At 35.2% G+C, this 23,337-nt stretch overlaps 1 protein-coding gene across 6 annotated transcripts in view; it reads left to right on the top strand.

Annotated features, from left to right (window-relative positions):
• TOPBP1 (DNA topoisomerase II binding protein 1) overlaps positions 1-23,337 on the top strand; it is a 77,677-nt gene that overhangs the window by 39,597 nt on the left and 14,743 nt on the right. For 4 of the 6 annotated variants that reach the window (XM_089911131.1, XM_089911130.1, XM_089911132.1 and 1 more), the window contains 12 exons: positions 3,532-3,743; positions 5,206-5,492; positions 12,047-12,220; positions 12,313-12,422; positions 15,014-15,137; positions 15,730-15,876; positions 15,994-16,096; positions 17,685-17,877; positions 19,283-19,503; positions 20,351-20,517; positions 20,758-20,869; positions 22,739-22,902. In XM_089911131.1, coding sequence (XP_089767257.1) covers positions 3,532-3,743; positions 5,206-5,492; positions 12,047-12,220; positions 12,313-12,422; positions 15,014-15,137; positions 15,730-15,876; positions 15,994-16,096; positions 17,685-17,877; positions 19,283-19,503; positions 20,351-20,517; positions 20,758-20,869; positions 22,739-22,902 — 2,014 coding nt within the window. Of the gene's footprint in view, positions 1-3,531; positions 3,744-5,205; positions 5,493-12,046; positions 12,221-12,312; positions 12,423-15,013; positions 15,138-15,729; positions 15,877-15,993; positions 16,097-17,684; positions 17,878-19,282; positions 19,504-20,350; positions 20,518-20,757; positions 20,870-21,220; positions 21,369-22,738; positions 22,903-23,337 lie in introns of those variants that run through there. The other 2 variants (XR_016393141.1, XM_089911133.1) reach the window with 2 other exon arrangements.

A 23,337-nucleotide genomic window follows, 5' to 3' on the forward strand; every position in this document is an offset into this window, starting at 1 on the left:
GTAGAAAACTCATTATATAAATAAATATAAATGAACTAAACTTTACATTAAAGGAAAAGTTCTTTTAGATTATATCATTAAGCAGCACTTAAAATGCTTTTAAACAAGAGACACATCTAAACCTAAATGATTCAGAACATTTGGGGAAAAAAAAAGATGGGCAAAGATATATCAAAAGAAAAGAGAGTGTTGCAGTTTTAACATCAGACAAGTTTGGATTCAAATCAAAAGGCATTAAACAGGAAAAAGAAGAGCACTGTAAATAAAGAGCGCTATTTACACTGAAGGTAAAAAATATGTATATACCAAATAGAGCATGACTACCATTCATAGAACAAAAACAGCAGGAAATTCAATGAGGAATCAGCAGAAACATTAATTGTAAGAGACTTTAATTCCCACCTTTTACCTCATGACAGGTCAAATGGAAAACAAGAAAGGATACAGATTTAAACAGCATAGTTAACTATACACTCTAAAACAGTGACCATACCATTTCAAGCACCTGTGGAACACTCATAAACGTTGCCTGTATAGAAATTGGCCACAAAGAAAACCTCAGTAAGTTCCCTGAAGTAGAAAGAGTGGAGACCATATTCTGTAATCACAGTACAAAAAAAAACCCCCAAAATTAGAAATGAGTAGGAGAAATAGAAAATGAAAAGACTTTATCAACTCAGCATTTTAGAACTTTTTAGTAACTCTTGGTTCAAAGAGGAATTCAAAACCACTTTTAAGCCTAGAAATCATTATCAACCTGATAGTAACAAGCAACACCAGTGCCCACATTGTGACCTTAAAATACCACTTCCCACTAAAAGAAACTAAAGCTTAAAGAAATGATCAGTTCTAGGTCTGGGGCAGAAGAGATACCAGTGAGTATGGAACATTTTGTCAGAACAGAGAGCAAGTATTGATATATTATTGAAGACTCGTAGGAAGGGTTGTGTCAAAAGGACCTCCACTGGCCAAAGACAGGAAAAGTTGTCACTAGAGATAATAATAGCAGTGGATCCAGACACATCAAATAATGTTTAAATCATAACTTCATAATGGCACCAAACAAACTAAGCTAATTGGTCATGTTTGAAGGATGCTAGGAAACCAACTCATTATTTTGAAAGCTGGTAAATAAAGAGAAAGGATCAAGTATTTATCCTGCCTTTCCTATACAGTCTGTATCAGAGTACCATAATAATGGATAAGACGATTTCCCTTTATAGAAGTATTCCAACAAATAAGTGAAAAAGGAATGATAAGATTGTGACTCCTAATAAATGAAAGATTCTAGGCATTGAAAACCAACAGTTAATCACATACTAAAGAGAAAACCAGACATATGCTTCCTTGTGAAGAATACGTCACCACCTTGAAGTAGTCTTAGCAAAATAATGAAACCTCAATCTAATAAAACCTAGATTCAACTACTGAATTATAGGAAATACAGGAGAATAACATGTTCTACTACAGCACAGCAATACAATCAGCAAAATCCAGACTCTGAGATAACTCTACATTATAGTGTCTTCAACAAGGGGGCAAGGAAAGAAGAGGGAACCTGCAAGATAAAAGACATAAAAAATTAAATGTAGTGTTTAAAGATGCACTATGTGATAAAACAGAAGAAAAGTAAGGAAGTGATGATCGTAAATATCCAAATAGTGGCTACTGTTAGCAAGGGAGGGAAGGGGGTTAGTAACTGAGAAGAGGCACATTGGAGAGGTTCTGGAGTGACTGGTTAGATTCTGTCTTCTGACGTGGGTGGTTGATATAAGGGTTTTCATCTTATGATAATTCATTAAATTGTATATTTCCTTTTTTGCTGTGTTGTGTACTTGGATTATACCAAACAGTAAGCTTTTGGAAAAAACTGAAATTGTAACAAATAACAATAACAAAATATGGCAACAGACTAAAGTGGTGCTCACAGAAAAATTCAGCAAAGTGGTTATGTAGACTATTAATATACAGAAGTCACTGACCTTCATATGTACAACCAGTTAGAAGAGCTAATGAAAACAAAGGTCTCTTACTAAATCTGGAATAAGAGATAAAACACGTAGCAACATGATGTGGAATCTAAAAGAACAAAACAAAGGAGCAAACAAAATAAAACCAAAATAGACTCATAGAGAACAAATTAGATATAGAGAACAAATTAGTAGTCACCAGAGGGGAAGGTGAAGGGGATTAACAGGTACAGAATTCCAGTTATAAAGTTAAAAAGTCATGGGGATGTAATATTCAGCATAAGGAAAAAAGTAATACTGTACTAGCTTTGTATGTTGACAGATGGCTTCTATACTTTTGGTGTTGATCATTTGTAATGCATTTAAATGTCGAGTCACTACGTAGTACACCTGAAACTAATATAATATTGTATGTCAACTATACTTCGATTTTTAAAAAAATTTTAAAGGGAAACTTGGAAGAGCTACAGAAACTTGTAAAATGCGATTGAGGGAAATAAATAAGACTTAAACAGTATGAAAGATGTATCTGTTCTTGGACAGGAAGACTAAACGTTATAAAGAAATTTTTTAGAGAGGGCAATAAGCAAACTAATTCTTAAATTCAAAGAAAATATTAGCAAGCAGGAAAGTCATAAAAATTCTGAAATAGAATAGTTATTTAAATATATTTTGTAAACCTCACTAGATAAAATAGTGTGTCTGTAAGTAGCAGAAAGTTCAGTGAACAGGCAGAAAGTCTAGAAATAGACCTAAACACAAACAGGAATTTGGTATATGATAAAAGTGATATTTCAACTTACTGAGGAAGAGATGGTTTATTTAATAAATATGATTCAGTAAAGTTGGAGCAACATATCATCCCAAAATAAGTACCAAATTAATTCATCAGTGGGTTAAATGTGAAAAATGAATCCATGAAAGTACTAGGAAAAATGTGGAATATTAAAAACATCTTAAAAGTGGGGATCTAGACCTAAAACCCAGAAGTCCTAAAAGAAAAGACAATTCTGTTTATATCTCATATTCTGGTTTTGCCCCCATATTTCCTTTAATATTCTGTGATCATGAGGAAGGCGTTTAATTTCTCTGCATCTTTTCTCAGGTCGTATTTTTACAATAATTTGTAAAGTATTGGTATTTCACAAATATTGAGAGGATCGAATGAGATATGTGAAAATACTTGGAGAAGTTGTAGTGGGCTAAAAGATATAATGTGTTATTCATACTCTTCCTTTGCTCCCGTAGTTGTTCCATGCTGCCTTCTTTTGGGAGGAAAGACAAGGTGGATGGGTGATGACTAATTAAATAGATGGTTTTTCTGGTTATTTCTTGTAAGTCTAGTTTAATTTGCTTATGTTTTTATAAAAAGTTTAATTTCATTCTAGAGTAAGCACTTGTAAGGGGATTAGCTTAATTTAAGAAATAGAGCCAACTTTTAATCAGTGAGTATTTTCTTATATTCAGAACTCTAACAAAACCATTGTATTAGAAACTTCATTCTTACTTTGCTGGCTAATTGTGCACATGACATTTGCTTTTCTTTAAATGTAACTTTCAGTGTTCAAGAATTCTTCGTTCGCAAATCCAATGCAAAGAAAGGCATGTTTGCCAGTACACATCTTGTATTGAAAGAACCAGGTGGTTCTAAATATGAAGCTGCCAAGAAGTGGAATTTACCAGCGGTCACTATAGCTTGGCTGTTGGAGACTGCTAGATTGGGAAAGAGAGCAAATGAAAGCCATTTTCTGATCAAAAATTCACCTAAAGAAGGTTAATACTTTTGTCCTTTTATATATATTTTTTTACAATTTGATGGTTTCTGGGATATGAATATGCTAAAACTTATTTTTAGGACAGGTCATTAAAATTTCTCCCTTTCATGTGAGCCACTCTTGGGCACTCATTATTGGGGGTGTGGGGCAAAATAAATATGCGTTCATAGCACAAATGTTTAATTTGTATCTGTACTATCAAGTGTAGGCACTATCTGAAAGCTAGAGGGTACAGAACAATATAGGAGCATTCTAGGGTCTCAGTGTTTGAAGTCTAATGAGCTTAGATCCCATTTACTGTTCCTTCAGTGGCTCATACTGACACGTCTTGTGAGTAAAGTGCTCTCTATTCCTCATCTTTGGACTTTTGCATGTTATCTCTTGCCTGTTTCATGCTAGCCTGTTCCTCCTTATCTTTCAGTTCTCGACTTGGATATCACTTTCCCTGGAAAGCCTTCCTTGACTCACCAAGTATGGCCTTTGTCTTGCCATAACACCCTTGCCTTTTGTAGCTCTCATCCCAGTGTTACCGTTCTAGTTTACTTTCATGTTTCCCCGCTCAACCATAAGCTCTGAAAAGGCAAGGAGTACATGTGTCTTGTGCATTATATATTTTCATTGTCTAGATTGGGCCTGGCATGGAGCAGCCGTCTAATAAGTGTATTTGTTAAATGTTGAAAAAAGGTAGGAGGCAGGATGGGAGGACACAGTAGCCTCTCTTGTAAGATGATGGCATCCCTGGGCAAACTTCAGGGAAGCTTCTCAAAGCTATTACTTACTACTTTTTTTTTTTTTTTGCGGTACGCGGGCCTCTCACTATTGTGGCCTCTCCCATTGTGGAGCACAGGCTCCGGATGCGCAGGCTCAGCGGCCATGGCTTACGGGCCCAGCCGCTCCGCGGCATGTGGGATCTTCCCGGACCAAGGCACGAACCCATGTCCCCTGCATCGGCAGGCGGGCTCTCAACCACTGCACCACCAGGGAAGCCCATACTTACTACTTTATTTAGACAACCTGGAAATTTTACAGTGCAGGCAAAGTAATATTAAAACTTCATTAAGCACTTTCCAAAAACCTGACCGTAGTTGTTAACTCTGAGTGCATGTAATTGGGATTTTCTTTTTTACTCTGCCATTGACTAAGATGACATTATTTATATAATTTTGGGCAAATTATGAGGTTTATTGAGAATATTTCAAGTTACAACAAGATGAAACAGGAAATCTAATTTCATTAATTATTTCTTTCAGTTGATGTACTTGTCTAACTCAACACATATTTTAGTATATTGTCTGGTTTGTTTCTTTGAAAGTAGGTATATAACTTTGTGGTTTGAAGTATACTTGAGAATTCACATGAAAACTCACAATAAGATGTAAAAACATCACTTCTTGTGTGCCTCTTTAGACACAAAAGACGTTAGTGGCTCACATTTGTTTCTTTTCATTTTAAATCTCTAGAACAAAGTTTGGAAACTGAAACAACAAGCGGGGTGAATCTAAATCCAGATACTCCAGAGCATCCTGTCACAGACCTGGAAACTCACAGAAAAACAGCCGTTACACCTTTAGATATGAACCGCTTTCAGAGTAAAGCTTTCCATGCGGTGATCTCACAGCACTCCGGACAGGCTTCAGCCTCCCCTGCAGCAGGACAACCACTTCAGAAGGAGCCCTCATTATGCCTGGATACACCATCAAAGTTTCTGTCCAAGGACAAGCTCTTCAAGCCTTCCTTTGATGTGAAGGTAAGGCTTATAGAAAGTGGTCCTGGAGATAACAGTTTTATAGCTTATAACGTAAAGCACCAAGTTCTCCATCACCTCTGAAGTTTGTAGTAGTAACTTCCAGAAGTGTTGGCAAATAGATGCATAGTATTGAATCCCTACATATATCCAGGTTTGAGGTAACAGCTAGAGATATATATGGTGTGAAATCAGGACATCTGGATTCAAGTCCTATATCTGCCATGAACGGTATGACTCACAGATCATTTAACGTATCTGAGCATTAGTTCCTTTTGTACAAAAGCATAGTATCACTTACTCTGAAAACTTACAGGTTTATCATAAGGATTAAGTGAAATTGTGTGATGAAATAGTTTCATAAACTGTAAAATAACATAAACACATTGCTACTTATGTTTTGATTCTAGGTGTACACCCGGTGCTCTTTCTGAAAATGTCTGTTATCACTTTACTTTTCAATCATTTCCCTTAAAAAGATGAGTTAAGTGTGCATCTTTCTTTGATCTTCTGAGCACTGGAGTATGGCTCCCCTTCTGAAAAATTCATTCACAAATCAAGGGCTAATTCAAGCTTCTCAAATGGTTTCCTTTCATTCCCCAAAGATAATTTCTTCACTATTCCTTTAGTAGTTTTTGGCCTTTCGAATGGCTATTCAAACCATGTTTTTTTTTATCCATGACTTTACAAAATTATTGTACGGTTTATCTATTGAGGTTTTACTCATAGAGTTTAATAATTTTTACTAGTATGTTTTGGAGCAGACTTAAAGTTTACAGATTGTTCATCTTTAGAAAATAAATATAAATTGATACCTGGAACAGTTTTCTCCAAGCTAAATCTTTGATCAAATTTCTTCCGAAGTAAGATTTTGTGCTGTGATTAACACTGTTCCTTGTGCCTTAAGAAGTAGAGGAAAACCACTGGTTTGGGAACTGCAAGATCTAGAGTCAGGCCTCTGCTTTTCCTCTTGCAGCCTTTTAAGGCGAGTCAACCTCTTTGGGTTTCATTATCCCCGTCTGTAAAATCATGGAGCATATCTAGATGATTTCCAAGGTCTCAAAGCTCATAGACTCTTTGAATAGTAAATGAAATAATATTAGGAGACAAGAAGATAGTAGAAATATTTCTAGTCATTGAGACCATTCTTCTACCTTGCAGTGAAAAGCTGATGGTTCTGAAATAGAAATAGTCTCAGTGAAGGTACAAAACACATTTAAAGGTTTCATTGTTTAGTCATAGTGTATTTAGCAGTGTCTCTCTCTCTCTGTCTTTTGTGATATATAAAATAGTTCTTCATCTTATAATCAGTGGTTCTTCAAATTGATGTAATATGGTATTTTGAATTTTTTTCTCTGAAAACAGAAGGGCCCATGATTCCATATGGGTCACAAAATTGAACATACATTAACCCTCACAATAAAAAGCGCCCCTTATTTAACTTAATTTTTAATTGACACACATCCAGAAAAGTACAACAAATATGCTGGTAAATGAAACATTAGTGTTAACAGTTGGGAAGACACAATACATATTCAGAAAGAGATCATTGCCAATTCTATAGAATCTTCCTCAAGTCCCTCCTTCCTCCCCAAAGGTAATACTCCTGACTTCTACCACTAGCTTTGTTATGCTTGTTTTTCACTTTTAAATAGGTGGAATCATAACATGTATTATGAGTCTGTCTATTTTTGTTCAACCTTCATTTAGAAGATTTGTCCATGTTGCTATCTCTATAATTCATTGATTTTATTACTGTGTAATAATCCAGTATATGGATATATCACAATTTACATATTCATTCTACTGTTGATGGGCATTTAGGTGGTTACTAGTTTTTTGCTCTTAAAAATAGCACTACTATGAACATTCTTGTGCATGTCTCTTGGAATATGTATACATGCTTTGCTTTTTGGTATATACCTAGAAGTGAAATTGCTGGGTCATCTTTCACCTTCAGTAGAGACTGACAGGCTGTCCAAATGGTTGTACCAGTTTATACTCCCACCAATAGTGTATTGAGCACCCAGTTTCCCCATCCTTGCCAAAGAAGTATTATAAGTTTTTTTTTTTAATATTATACTTGGAAATAATTCCTAACTCACAAGAAGTTGCAAAATAAAAATAGTATAAGGAATACTCACATAACCTTTTACTCAGATATGTAGAGTTTTCATTAATTTCCAGATGGAAGAATTTTGTTTGTTTCATTTTTAACTTCTAGTTTTATTGCATTGTGATCAGACTTTTGTTTGTAATATTTCTACTTCACAGAACTTACTGATCTTTTCTTTGTACCCTGATATATGAGCAGTTTTTGAGAACATTCTTTGATTTTTGAGAACATTCTTTGATAAGAAGATATATTCTTTATCAGGGTTTTCTCTCTATAGATAAAAGTCTGACATACTGATTATATTGTTTAGATCTTTTATATCCTTTACTATTTTTTGTTCATTTAACTCTTCTTATACTAAGTGGTATTTTCAAGTTTCCTAATATTGGTGTGTTTTTAATTTCTCCCTGCATCTGATGTGGTTTTTGTTTTGAATAGATAATTGCAGTATTACTTAGTGCATAGCTATTCATAACTGTTATGTAAGTAGGAATGTGTCCTTTGTCTCATTTAATGCTTTTGGCTTGAAGTATACTTTGGTATCAGGATTTCAATCGCTTCTCTCTTACTGTTTTCATTTCCCTTATAAATCTGTGCATTCCTTCATTTTTAGCCTTTTTGGATTGCTGTGTTTTAAGTGGGTCTCCTGTATACAGCATAGAGTTGGGTTTGCTTTTTGAGCCATTTTGAAAATGTTTCAGTTAGGCAGGTTAAGCGCATTCACATTTAATATGACTTATATTGTATTTGGTCTCATTTCTGTCATATATTATATTGTCATTGCTTTGTGATTATGTTTTATATATTTTTATTATATGTTTCTTCACTTACTGTGTCCTCTTTGTGGTTTTTTTTTCCTTTTGGTATTTAGGAAAGTGTTTGTTTTATCCTCATGGTTTCTTATAGTGTTCTTAATCCCCCTTCTTAACCTTTTATATGACAGTTTTAAATTATGTCTAGATCCCCTGCTTACTGCTTCTATTGCAGTCAATGATCTTATTCTGTTTCCACCTTTTCTCTCTTCCACTATTTTTAGTTAGATTTGTCTACTTTGTCAGAAAATAAAATGTTTATATATTCTTCAACCCATGGACCTCACCCTTGTTTTAACCTTAACTCTGCATTTAAATATATGAAATGCTCACTGTCTGTCCTTTGTGAAGCTTCCCTGTCCTCTTTTGGTAGGAATGAAGTTCTGCACCTTTAAAACTTTTACTAAGGCCTTGATCTTCAACAAATTGTTCAGATGCACTGGTTTGCTTTTTTTTTTTTCCCCTTGAGTTTCCTGAAAATGCTGGTCCACTGCTACCTTGCTTTTTTTTTTTTTTTTTTTTTTTTTGTGGTATGCGACCTCTCACTGTTGTGGCCTCTCCCGTTGCGGAGCACAGGCTCCGGACGCGCAGGCTCAGCGGCCATGGCTCACGGGCCCAGCCGCTCCGCAGCATGTGGGATCTTCCCAGACCGGGGCACGAACCCGTGTCCCCTTCATCGGCAGGCGGACTCTCAACCACTGTGCCACCAGGGAAGCCCTACCTTGCTTTTATGTATGTTGTTTTCGAAAATTGTAATGCCAATCTAATTATGTTGTCTTTGTAAATTATTTCCTTTTGCCTGAAAGCCATGTGGATTTTTCTTTTATTTTTAAAGTCTAATAGTTTTACAAGGATATGTCTAGATATTGATCATTCTCAATCAATTTTCCCTAATACATGGTGAGTTTTTAAATGTTTAGAATTTGGCTTCTCTGAATTTTGGTCTGAGATTAGAAAAATGGAGCTGCCAGTCAACTGAGTTGAATAGAATGCTTTGGGATTGGAGCCTGAAGATCAAGAGCTCGTGTTTTGGGCACATAAAGTTTGAGATGCCTGTTAGACATCCAAGTACTTTTGTCAGATAGGCAGTTACACATAAAGCCTGGAGTTTGAGGAATGGTGAGTGGTCTGGGCTAGAGAAAGAAATTTGGAGATCCGAGTTTGTAGGTAATATTTAAAGCCATATGAGAAGAGATGCCAAGAGAGCAGAAGAAGAAAAGAGAAAGGGTCTAAGGAACACCCACAGGGGCTCACATTTAGAGAAGGAAACAGCAAAGGCGCCACCAGTGAGGGAAGAGAAAGCCTAGAGATTGTCTTAGAGGCCAAGTAAGAAAGTATCAAGGAAGGAGTAGTTCACTATGTCAGATGCTGCTGAAAGATCAACAAAGGTGAGAATAGAAAGTTGACCACGGGATTTGGCATTGTGGACGCTGGTGATCTTAACAATAAGGGTTATTGTGACATTGTGGAGGTGGAAGCAAGTGGGTTCCTACAGGAATGTGGGAAGAGTTCGGGACATTGACTATAAACTATGCGTTTGAGGAGTCTTACTGTAAAGGGGAGTCAAGAAATGGGGTGCTAGCTATAGGGCAAAGTATGATCAAAAGAAGGTTGTTTTGTTTTTATAATGGAAGAAATAACTGTATGCCAATGTGATGGATCAGTAGAGATCCAGTTGATGGTGCAGATGAGAGGGGAGAATTAGTGAGAGGGGTTGGGATCTAATGTTTAAGTGGGGGAAAGTACCAGAAGGAAAGCAGTGCTCATGGCATAGGTTCAGAAGGCGGGTAGACATGGTGTGGGAGCTCTGATTTCTTTTGTATATGAAGAATTATTTTAAATGCTGCAGAGAAATTAAAAACAAAAAACAAAAAGAAACTTTTGCAAATAGAAAGCCTTACCATGTTCTCAAAAAAAAGATTAAACATCCTAAAGATCTAAAAAGATAATATAGATCCTATTAAAACTGTAAGCAAAAATAGTACAAAAATTCTGAAAAGAATAATTAAGGGAAGGCACTAGCCCTACTAATTATTAAAACATCTTATAGAGCTTCAGTAATTGAAGCAATGTGTTATTGTTACATGAATAATCAAATCAATGCAGAAGATTACACCCCATAGATAGAAGAATGCATTATATGATTAAGGGGACATTCAAATCAGACCACTGGGTAGCCATCTGAGAAAACAGTTAGGATAAAACCTCAAACCTTACATCAGAATGAATTTCAGAGGATCCGATACTTAAGTACAAGAAAGGAAGGCATAAAAATACTAGAACAGGCCATGAGCGTGAGTTGTTTTTAAATAATTCCATTGTGAGGAAGGTCTTTCTAACTATAACATAATACCAAAAGAAATAAAAGATTCATATGAATTTGACAGCATTAAAAAATTCTCTACATTCAACTATGCAGATTTCATAAATATGCAATAAAAGTATTTGTTTAAAAAAAAATTCTCCATGGCAAAAATTTGACAAATGACAAATTGGGAACAAATATGTGCATATCATAGTGGGTATATATGTGCATAAAAATATATACAGATATATTTAGGCAAATGGATATTTTAAAAAGACTAATAACCTAATGGGAAAATAAGCGAAGGATAGGAAGGGATATCTGTCACAAAAAATTGAATAGAAATATTATACATGCATGAAGATGTTTAATCCCATTCAGTATAAGAGGATGGAAAATTATACATGCATGAAGATGTTTAATCTCATTCAGTATAAGAGCATGGAAAATTAAAGCATGCAAATATATTTTTTAACCTATCAGATTGGCAAAAAAGAAAAATCTGATTACCCACTGTGCTGTCAAGCATGTTGGGAAACACTAATGCTTTGCTCATGAGAATGTAAGTGTTGGTGCGCACATTTTGCTTAAATGGTTCCCTTTACTCTTGTGTGTGTGTACAAGGTTATTCACTACATTTTTATACTGGCAAAAGATTGTTAATCTAAATATTCATCAGTTGAGCACTGGTTAAATACTTTCTGCTGTATACATGGAATACTATGTAGATGGGAAAGAGAATGAGCACAAGCCCTGGACAGCAGTGGCCTCTGCTCACGAGGGAATTGTGGGTGGCTTGGGAACAGGAATACATTTTGTACCTTTGAAGATTTTTCACAATTCTCAGCTCAATCTAACTTTTTAACCTTCTTTATAGTTCATGTCTTGTTTATATCCATCCTTGCTTACTTGTTTCCGTCTGTATGTTTTGTTTGTTTACTTGTTCGTTTATTTTGTTTTTTGGTATCATTAATTTTAACCAACTTCAACTCTAAGATCAGACAAATGTGGTAAGTGCTGCTGAAAATGTAAACTTGTCAGTCTCTTTGAACTAATTTGCTGGACAGTATGAAATTTCTTTTCTTCATAATAGATACTAGTTCAGTCTTTTTATTGTTGTTTAGAGGAAAACTGGAGGAGGTTAAAACTATAATCCAGTTAATATTGAGGATTATTCCCTTTCTCTCTTTACCTCTTTTTTCTCCCTCTTTCCTTTTTCTGTTTACCTCTCTCTCTTCCCTTCTCTCCCCTCTTCTTCCTTTCTCTCTCCTTTTCTTCTCCTTTTCCTCTCTTCCTTTCTCCCTCTCCCCCTCCATACATACAGGATGCACTTGCAGCCTTGGAAACTCCAGGAGGTCCCAGCCAGCAGAAAAGGAAACTGAGTACACCACTCTCAGAAGTCATTGTCAGAAACTTGAAACTTGCTTTGGCAAATAGCTCTCGAAATACTGTCGCTCTTTCTGCCAGCCCTCAACTGAAAGATGCCCGGTCAGAAAAGGTAGAATCAAATCTCTCATTATAAGGAAGTTTTAGATAAAAAACACTTAAAACAATAATCGTTGATCTGTTTCTTTTATTTTCCATGGGCAGGAAGAAGCTCCAAAGCCACTTCACAAGGTAGTGGTATGTGTTAGTAAAAAACTCAGTAAGAAGCAGAGTGAACTAAATGGGATTGCAGCCTCTCTAGGTGCAGACTACAGGTAGTTGGTTCATCTTTCTGTTTGGTGGTACGGCCTAAATTTATAGGGAAACCTAAAACTGTTGTGAGCATCTACAAAAAAACATTATTTTGACTTTTAGTTTGTCATATTATCTACAAAATCTCTCCAGTTGATTTTTAATTTAGCACATCCTTTTAAAATATTCTCTCCCATATCAATTCACTCTTACAAGTATGTTTTTAGGGCATGTTTAACAAATATATGAGAACTTATTTTGTGCCACTCACTATTCTAAAAACTTGGGATCCATGAATGAGTATAATCTAGAAAAAAATCCTTGTCTTCAAGGAGTTTATAGTCTAGTAATACATTTAGGTCTGACATTAAGCATGTTTCTTAGTGATTTTCAAATTAGAACCTTTCTGTAAGTAGTACTAAGTACTGCAGCACTCCTGAATTAAAAGTGTCTTTTTGAGGATGTTTGAATTTCTATCATTTTTACTACTTTGGAGGCATAGTTTATCAGATCCACTCTCAACCTGACAGCCAAACTAGAGACAGGTCTCTAGCATAAATGGCATCAGTATCAGGGAATGAGAGACCCTTGCCTATTCCGGCCAATCCTGAATTGACTGTATTCCTCCATTGTCAGTGGTGCTTGCTTTCTTGATCACCTGTTTTCAGCCATTCATAGATAGCACAATGATTGGTTTTACAAGTAACAAACAGTTTGAGGAACATGATTAGCTTTATCTTTCCCTTTGGTAAGTCATTTCAGTTATCTTTCTTTTTGATAAAGAAATTAGATCAGGAGAATGTAAAAATAAAATGGGTCTGTGATAGTTGTAAGCACCTTAGTGTTTAATTCATCTGTTGTCGAAGGGTAAAGGTTTCTTACTTATTATAACTATTATTTGTATTGTCTATTTTATAGACATATTATTCTATAATAATTATTATGTAATTGTCTAATATTATATAATTACTATTATATTTATATTACCTATTACTAGTTGCTGAGGGCTTAGTATGAGGCAAGTATTATCTCATTTCATGCTCACAATAGCCCCTATGAGAGTATTCATATTTGTCAAAATTGAATGCTTCCTTCAGTATTCCATTTGGATGTGGACTTGATGTAAGATTTAAAAGGAACATATAGGACTTGTGTTTCTATAAGATTTAAAATGCCAGTCCTGGGAATTCCTTGGTGGTCTAGTGGTTAAGACTGCGCTTCCACTACTGGGGGTACAGGTTCCATCCCTGGTCGGGGAACTAGGATCCTGCATGCTATGCAGTGCAGCCAAGAAAAAAGGAAAGAAAGAAAGAAAAAAAATTTGCCAACTCCTGATCTATCTCCATCTACTGTCTACAACCATTGATGGTCTGTTCTTGAAGGACTAAAAGGCACAGTTTTTGTATTATCACAGTGGAGTCGGATAGTAGTAAACCAAGATGATTCAGGCAAAAGATATTCCTTTTTTTTTTTTAATTATCTTGATAATTTATTTACATTTTACTGTTTTACCTCACAGCAGAAATAGAAACAATTATTAGAAAGACTGGCAATTCAATTAGCAGGGGGTTTTTCACTATTATTTTTAAGGACACATGGACAGAGAAATAGAATGTTTATAATATAATTTAGGAGGGAACATTCCTTCTTAATTTGTTTAACTTGGCTATTTAAAAAGTTCAGAAATAGGAGTTCCCTGGTGGTCTAGTGGTTAGGATTCTGGGCGTTCACTGCTGTGGCCAGGATTCAGTCCCTGGTCGGGGAACTGAGATCCCACAAGCCGAGCGACGTGGCAAAAAAAAAAAAAGCGTTCAGAGATATTTCTTAATTAGGAAATGGGAAGTATGTTAGGTATCCATAAAGAGAAACCTCCCTTTATTTTGGTGATTACATTTAGAATTACAATTTTTATTTCCTCCTTAGTTTTTACTTGATCTTTTGAAGGATGACATATTTTACTTTTTTAGATTATTTTCCTAAAATAATCAAGAAAATATTAAATGGAAAGAAATCAGGAGCATAATGTAATAGCTAAGAGTGTGAGTTTTGAAGTCAAAACTGGCTCTACCTCTTATTCACTGAATATCCTTGAACAGGTTACTTTAACCATGCCCTTCAGTTTTCTTATCTGTTAAATGAGTAAAATAATACATTGTTTTAGGATTGTTGTGAGGAATGGATGAAATAATGCTATGTAAAGTACACAGTGTGTTATGGGGCACAGAGCAAATGTACAGTGAATAGTGACTGCCAACAACTGGAAGACAGATTGGATGCTTTGCCATTTCATTAACTTGAAAATACTTTTATTGTTATATCACCTTTATAAAATGATATTATAAAAGAAAATTGAAAATTTAGAAAAGTATACAAAGGAAAGTAATATTTTCAAGAATATCCTTCTAAATATGTCTCTGCATTTATATACCTAGAGATATATGTATAAAATTTGACAATGAAAGTGGAGCCTGTCATTTAATGTTTTTTGCTTACTCTGGTTCTTGAAAGTTTTGAGAAGGTCAGAGTATTCTGTTTATAGACAGTAATGATCATCTTAAACAAATGTAGTTATTTCTCTCAGATATTAATTTTTTTGTGTGTTTGCTTGTTTCAGGTGGAGTTTTGATGAGACAGTGACTCATTTCATTTATCAAGGGAGACCAAATGACACTAATCGGGAGTATAAATCTGTAAAAGAAAGAGGAATACACATTGTTTCAGAGCACTGGCTTTTAGAAGTAAGCCATACTTTTTTCCCTCCCCTCCCTATTAAATGAAAATGCATGTAAACAGTATTTCAAGGCACAAACCCATTTCTTTGTATGTAAACAAGTTCGATAACCTTAGTTAATTACACATTTCATATCTTTGGCATCAAAAAATTAAGATCTTTAATCCTTAAATGCTTAACGAGTCTTTAATGGGTACTCTTTCAGATTCTCTGATTCTTTTTGCTAATTAAAAATGGTATGAAAGAAAATTTTATAATAATTTGAGGAGAATTAATTTAGCATGCCAATACAGCTTCTTTTCTTTCCTCTTCTTCCCTTTCCTTTTCTTTCTGGGTTTTGCCTGGAATGTGATAGATACCTTGGCAAAAGCATAGAAATAGGATAAGATTTTATACTTTAGTGGACATGACATTTAAAAAGTGAGGACAATTTGTCATTTGATGGAATTTTTAAGTGTCAACTACTTTTCAAAACTTTAATTTTGTGGACTCTTGCCATCTTAGAACATAATGTATTGGCTGTCTTTATTCTACTTAACATCATTTATTTGCTAAGATTTTTTTTCAGTCCTGTTTTAAAGCACACCATTGTATTGCAGTGTGCCCAAGAGTATAAACATCTTCCTGAATCTCTTTATCCACATACTTATAATCCCAAAATGAGCTTGGATATCAGTGCAGTGCAAGATGGCAGACTTTGTAATAACCGACTACTCCCAGCTGATTTGACAACGAAGGATGATGAGGTAGATGATATCGATGATACATTTACCCCCTCTTTAAGCTGAATGTACAATCATATACTGCTATGAAACCTTATACTGGGCTTGGTTTGAGAAATGGTAATTTTTCTCCTTCAATAGCCAGATCATTTGCCTGTAGAAGAAAATGATATAGACAGTATGACTACCAGTAATAAAGAACCAGCAACATCAAATGGAAATGGCAGGAATGACTCTAAAGGAGGTAAAATATTTTAAATTACAAACAAAACAAATTTATAAATATGTATCTTTAATATGGAATGCTTCCTTTGCATCAGATGGACAAATAAAAGTTTTTTTCTATGTTGCTGAATACAAGTAAAGCATATATTTGAGGACTGAATTGAGGTTCCATGCCAATCATTAAGTAATAGTTAACAAAGCTTTAAGTGATTTTAGTGTGAAACCTGTGAAATGTGTGGAACTAGGTATTTTACAGAGTTAGTGTGACACAGCCCTATTCTATTAAAGGTAGGTGGAGTTGGTAATTTTTTAAACATTTGTCCTTTGGTTCAGTTCCTTTCAGTGACTTTCAAAAAGTTTTATTATGTGCACAATATATTTTAACATAAATTCACATGGTTTTAAAGGTACAGAAGGAGGTGTGAAAAGTTTCTCCCACCCTTCTGATGTTATTTTCTTATGGAGCCTTCTAGAGCTGTTTCATGCATACAATCAAACATGTTTTCTGGGACTTCCCTGGTGGTGCAGTGGTTAAGAATCCACCTGCTAATGCAAGGGACATGGGTTCGAGCCTGGTCCAGGAAGATCCCACATGCCGCAGAGCAGCTAAGCCTGTGTGCCACAGCTACTGAAGCCTGTGCACCTAGAGCCCGTGCTCCGCAACAAGGGAAGCCACCGCAATGAGAAGCCCGTGCACCGCAACAAAGAGTAGCCCCCGCTCGCCACAACTAGAGAAAGCCCGTGCGCAGCAACGAAGGCCCAACACAGCCAAAAATAAATAAATAAGTTTTCTCCTTCCCCACTTTTAAAAAAATGCGTAAATACTGACTATTGTATATTCTGTTTTATGCTTTGATCCTGATCTTTTTATTTAGCAGTTCTACCTGTGGAGTGTCTTTATTAGTACATAGGATCTTTTTCAGTCATTTTCCCTTTTTTTGGCAACTGTATAGTATTCACAGTATGAATGGCCCACTTTATTTAACCAGTTCTATGTTGATGGGAATGTAGTTTATTTCTAATTTCTTGCTGTTATAAAGAGTACAGCATTGAATAACCTTATATCTATAGGTGTCCTCTTTTTAATGGATTAATATTTTCTATTTTTCTCACCCTACCATAGCTTTCCCTGTCTATGATTTACCTGTTTAGTTAGTCCCACTCTGTTCATTCCAAAAATCTTTATTTAGTACCTACTTCAATGTTTAGTCTACAAGGAAACCAAAGATAAGTATGTTGTGGTCTGTGTTTTTGAGGACCATAGGGGAAAATCATAAATGACTGTAATGTACCTTGGTGTAGTACAGAACATGAGAGGGTCAGAAGCAGGCAGGGAGCTCTACAAAAGGATGACGACTGTGGGTCTTAGCACAGTGTCTGCAAAGGACTTCCTGATTATTTCCTCTACAGTCCTTGTAGTAAGGGTTGCCTTTATGTTCTGCAGGATTCATAGTCTTAGTACATTACTATAGCCTATAGTAAGTATCTGATAAATGTCAAGTTAATAAATTTATGTTCAACCAAATCTAGACAAAATAGTTAATGTGAATAGGGTGTGATAGAAAGGAGAAACTTCCCTTGATTGGTGTATTTGTGTTTGTTTCAAGCTCTGACACAGACCTTGGAGATGAGAGAGAACTTTCAAAAGCAGCTGCAGGAGATAATGTCTGCAACTTCACTAGTGAAACCCCAAGGGCAGAGGACTTCCCTTTCAAGAAGTGGTTGTAACAGTGCCTCTTCAACCCCTGACAGCGCTCGCTCTGCCCGCAGCGGACGAAGTAGAGTCCTAGAGGCACTGAGGTCTGTACCTGTCGCTGGTGACAGAATAGCTTTTCCTTCCTCCCTTCCTTCCTAACTTTTCCTTCTTCCTTCTCTTGTTCCAGGCAGTTCTAGAATTCTTACTTGGGGACAGGAAGCAGAGGTTAATTCCATACGGAGCAACTGCTTCCTGTGAGGCATGATTAATACATTTTATTACCTCCCCTGAGAAAGAAATGATTTTAAGATCCAGTTTGCCTTGTTTGAAATGGATTCAATGGATAGTCCCCTCAGTTCTTAATATTAGAATTAAATAATATTGGTATTAAACAGTAAGTGCATATATATATGCGTATATATATATTTAAGCAGTTACTTCTTATTGGAACTACATGTGTTTTGTATTCTCTTTATAAATCTGTCTTCTAGGGAAGGTGATTACAGATCTTAGTGTGATGTGACTTAAGTTCAGTAGAATAAGTTCATCTTTTCCTTGATAGAAAAATCTCTAATTGATGAATTATGGTACTTACATCTTGAATTAATTTAACTGTGCATTTATCTACATTAACTGTATATTTCATGAGGCTATTTCTTTTATCTGAGTACTGAGCAAAAATGGTTGTTTGTTTAATAGACCAGATCATGTTTTATCATTTTAGAGGGCCTAAATCTTGTGTCAAATTCAGAGTAAATAAATAAGCTCTGAGAATAAAAGGCCATCTTCCTCGTATTTGAGGCAAATGAACACTTTGGGAGTACCATCAGCTTTGGCAAATTATTTTTACTAAGATTCCATATATATATGGAATTGAAATATTCAGTATACACAGTGAAGGAAGATATTGGAATTCTATTTACTTTCCAGTGGAATTGTTACAGTTATACCATAAAAATATGTTTCACCCTAGTTCACTGTAAGGCTGTTCTACCTAGACTCTGGGAGGTTCGGTTACCAGTAGCCAAAAGGACCTGCTTCTAAGGCAGCCTGTAGATAGTACACTTCCTGTGTAATTATAGTTCTTACTATTTCCAGTGATAAAAATACAACTATTGACTGGTCAACAAAGTAACCAGGTTTCTAAACATTACCACGTTACCCTAAGCCTATATAATTAAGAGAAATCCCTTTTTAAAAGCAGTAATCATTTAGAATTTTTTAAAATTTCTTGACAGTAAACTCCCCCTTTGAAGTTTTAAATATATGGACATTCAGTCAAAATATGTGTTTCATTTTCTAGGTAAAACAGATAAGTTTCTGGAAGAAACATTTTAAAAATAAAAAATTTCCCGAAGTTCACTTATTCAATAAGTATTTTCAAGTGCTTACTATGTGCTAGATGGTGGACATATAAAGGTGAACCACCAATTTACAAGACTTACAGAATTTATGAGTGGGATTTTGTTATGGCTATCCATTACTAAAATTGTGACTTTTATTCCTTAGGCAGTCTCGTCAAACAGTACCTGATGTCAACACAGAGCCCTCCCAAAATGAACAGATCATTTGGGATGACCCTACAGCCAGGGAAGAGAGAGCAAGACTTGCCAGCAATTTGCAGTGGCCTAGTTGTCCCACACAATACTCTGAGCTTCAGGCTGATGTTAAAAAATTGGAGGATTCTCCTTTCCAGGAGCCTTTACATGATTCAGAAACTGCTGAACAGGGTAATGAGAAAGAAATCTATTTAGTTGTTTGTATTAGGTACATGTTGACCTCTTGACAATAAACAGATACGCACCTGTGGTTACTGTGGTTCTCTGAATTGTACATGCAAATGAAAAACTCACTAGATGTTTTAAGTTTAAACCCAAACCTTAGATTTGGGATTAAACTTTAAGAAGTAAGAAGAATAATTATAAATTGAGGTAATTTATCAGTAAATTGAAAAATATATTTTGATTCTTAAATTTGGAAATTTAGGGTTAGGCATTTTTTTCCCTGTACATTTTTCCAGTCCTTTTTGCGTTGTGTAGTTAATGCTTGGTTTTTCTTCCAGTCATCTTAGTTACATTTAAGTCTTCTGAATTCCACCCAGCACATACCTACATTTGGAGTTGTATGTGTTTCTTTCTGGATTCCTTATCCAACTTCCTTGGACTTTACCTTGAAAACAAAATACTTCCCATCTCTCATCATTGGTCATTTTCCCCCCCTTTCTCTTTCACATGATTATATCTCTATACTAGATATGTAGATTTATGTCTGCTTCTGATTTTCTTCAGGTGTAGAATTGCTCTCACTTTTAAAATTTTGTTTACATTTTACTGGTGAGAGCGTGGTACTTAAAGAAAGGGTTAGGCAAACCCACAGAGAAGCCATTTGCCCTTTTAAAGCTAACTAATTGCATTTAATTATAAGCTCTAGAAATAGGTTACTTTTTTTGCATGTACTTTTTACATTCCAGAATTTGTGTTTAATTTCATCTTGGCTAAGACAGATGAGAATATTTCCCAGACTTTGTTCTTAGTCGTATTTGGATAACATCACACTGCAGCATTTTATTGCCCTCAGCTGTCTGTGATCCTGAGAACATATGTGTGACTGAAGCCCCAAAACACCCGATCTCTGAAGAACTGGAAACTCCAATAAAAGACAGCCACCTGATCCCTACGCCTCAAGCCCCCAGTATTGCCTTCCCCCTAGCCAACCCACCTGTGGCTCCACACCCTAGAGAAAAGGTTCGTTTATCCTTAGTTTGGTGATAAGGCTTTTGGATATTGCTCTTATGCTGCATTCAGAATTTATTGATATCAATATCAAGGGTTCATCGAATGTTGAAAACTGCATTTCTTTGCACTCTATTATTATTTCTATATTTGATAACTCAGAAGACTAAGTAAAATGTCACTATAAAAGAACCATAGGCCTGATAACTTTTTTAATGTTAATTTTTTCTAAAATAAACTCTTCCATTCCAGATTATAACGATAGAGGAGACTCATGAAGACTTAAAAAAACAGTACATATTTCAGTTGTCATCTCTGAATCCTCAAGAACGTATTGATTATTGTCATCTGATTGAAAAACTAGGTACAAGTATTTTACTTAGGTCAAAAATGTCCCATATAGTAACCTTACTTGGAAGTCAAATGTAGCTAATTATTGATATCATTTGTAAGCTGTGGAAATTGAGATTAAAAAGATGGGTAACTTGCCTCAGGCCATACACTGAGTCACCAGTATAACTTTGATTTTATAAAGCTCTAATCTAAATCTAAAGTCACTGGGTCATAGGATTTAAAGATTTAAATTGAAACCAACCATTAAGGTTTAAGAATCTTATGCTGCTTTGAGCATTTGTTCATTGTTGAAACCTTGGACAAAATCAATGGAATTATAGACTTAAAATATGATTAAAACTACATTTTTATGAATTTGAAGGTACAGTGACATCCAGACAGGAGCTCCTCCTCATGTGACATTCTTATTCCACTAGTTGTCAGGCTCTCCATCTGACACCATTCTGAAAGCAGCATACTAGGAAGGTAAACTTTCTAGGAGCTACATTTTAAAGAGTGGAAAGAAAGAGGTGAAATTAATTTTAAATATATATTTTATTTAACCTAGTATATGCAAAATATTATATTCAATGTGTAATTAGTATAAAATATCAGTGAGATAATTTACCTTTTTTTCTTACAAAGTCTTTGAAATCTGGGATATATTTTACACGTACAGCACATCTCAACTTGGACTGGCTGTGCTTCAGGTGTTCAGTAGCCACATGTGGCTAGTGGCTACTGTATTGAACAAAGCAGCCCTATAGAGTTAAGAACATTACTGGAAAGAACTTAATATGACAACTTGACCTAGAGAAAACATTAAGAAATAATGGTTGTTTTTAATAGTGGCCCTGAATCATCAAGAAAAGATTAAATGTCATTTAGTGCTATCCTTTTAAGGATGTGGAGAACTATTCTGTTGGTCACAGAATAAATTTGTTATATAGAGTTAGATATTGATATTAGTAATGGAATTTTTACCTATTGTTCTTTTGTCACTGTGATTCTGCGTGAGTTACTCTGTACCTGTGTCCTCATGTGTAAATTGCACATAACAATAGTATGTTCATAGAGTTGTGAGGATTAAATGAGTTAATACTTTCAACTTTCAACAGTCCCTGGCATGTATATAGTAAGTGCTCAAAAAGTCTTGTTGCTATTATTAGAGTCATCTGTAAAGCATGAGTGGAGTTCCATTGTTTTGTTGAAATCTTAGAAAGTTCTTGATACTCTGCCTAACCTCTAAAGTGTAATCAAAAGCCATGCTTTACATAAGCTTACATTTACTTATGCCTTCTTCTGTCCTCAAAGTCAGACTTCATAATACATATCTGAAAAAAGGGTTCAGCTCCCACCTTCTTCATCTCTATTTACCTAGTGTTTTCCTCCCAAGCTTCTGTGCGGGTCTACTGACCTTATTTCCACTAAAAGCAGAAGAAATAGTTTCCCCCTTTGAACAAGGATTTAGTATTGAGAGAGCAAAGAATTTTTGTTAATTATATTAGATCTGATAATGGCATTGTAGCTGTATGAGAAAATTTCCATGTATTTTAGAGATGCATACTGAATACATAGGGATAAATTAAAATGATATCTGGTATTTGCTTTAAAATGGTTAAGCAAAAAATGGGGTAGTTTGAAGTAAGCATGGTGAAATTTTGATAATCTTAGAACCTAGGTAGCCAGTGTATGGGGGTTCATTTTACTGTTTTATCTACTGTTGGAGTTTAAATTTTCATAATAAACATTATTTTATTAAAAAATATATGTAAAGTATGTTAGGGGGTTTGTTTATTGGTACATTTTGTTTATAAATAATTCCTCTGCATAGTTGAGGTACATTTTCCCTCAGGAAAATTTAAGAATCAATAAAGTACCTATATTTTTTCTAATCAAGGTGGATTAGTGATTGAGAAGCAGTGCTTTGATCCCAACTGTACACACATTGTTGTGGGACATCCACTTCGAAACGAGAAGTATTTAGCTTCAGTGGCAGCTGGGAAGTGGGTGCTCCATCGCTCCTACCTTGAAGCTTGCAGGACTGCTGGGCGCTTCATGCTGGTGTGTATGCAAATTCATGTGAAGGGTTGTTTTTCTTTAAAAGTAAAGGTCTTAATAACTGATTCCAGCACATAAAATGTTAAGCTAATTCTTTGAAATATTTTGGTTCCTAACTGACCAGTGCAGTAATATCTATCATGTACTTTTTGACGTTTTCAATCAAGATCATTCAGGGATCTCGCCTGTGTAGACAGGTAATCAAGCTGTTAATACATACCTCTTTTGAGACCATGTCCTTCTGTGAAGTTCATCTTACAGTAGGTGAAGCCCAATAATCTATTACCAATTGCTAAGATATAGTTATCTCTTTCTTAGAAATGTATGCAATATTCTTCTGATTTCTAATTAAAAGCCAGATATACTTAACTTTCATATGAAGCCAAATTAATCTACATTTCCTCCATGCTCATAAACTGATGCTTACTTAGTATCCTC

This window comes from Delphinapterus leucas, chromosome 4 (assembly GCF_059928025.1).
Source record: "Delphinapterus leucas isolate spDelLeu-1000000601 "Yukka" chromosome 4, BTC_Dleu_Yukka2, whole genome shotgun sequence".
Lineage (NCBI taxonomy): Eukaryota > Metazoa > Chordata > Mammalia > Artiodactyla > Monodontidae > Delphinapterus > Delphinapterus leucas.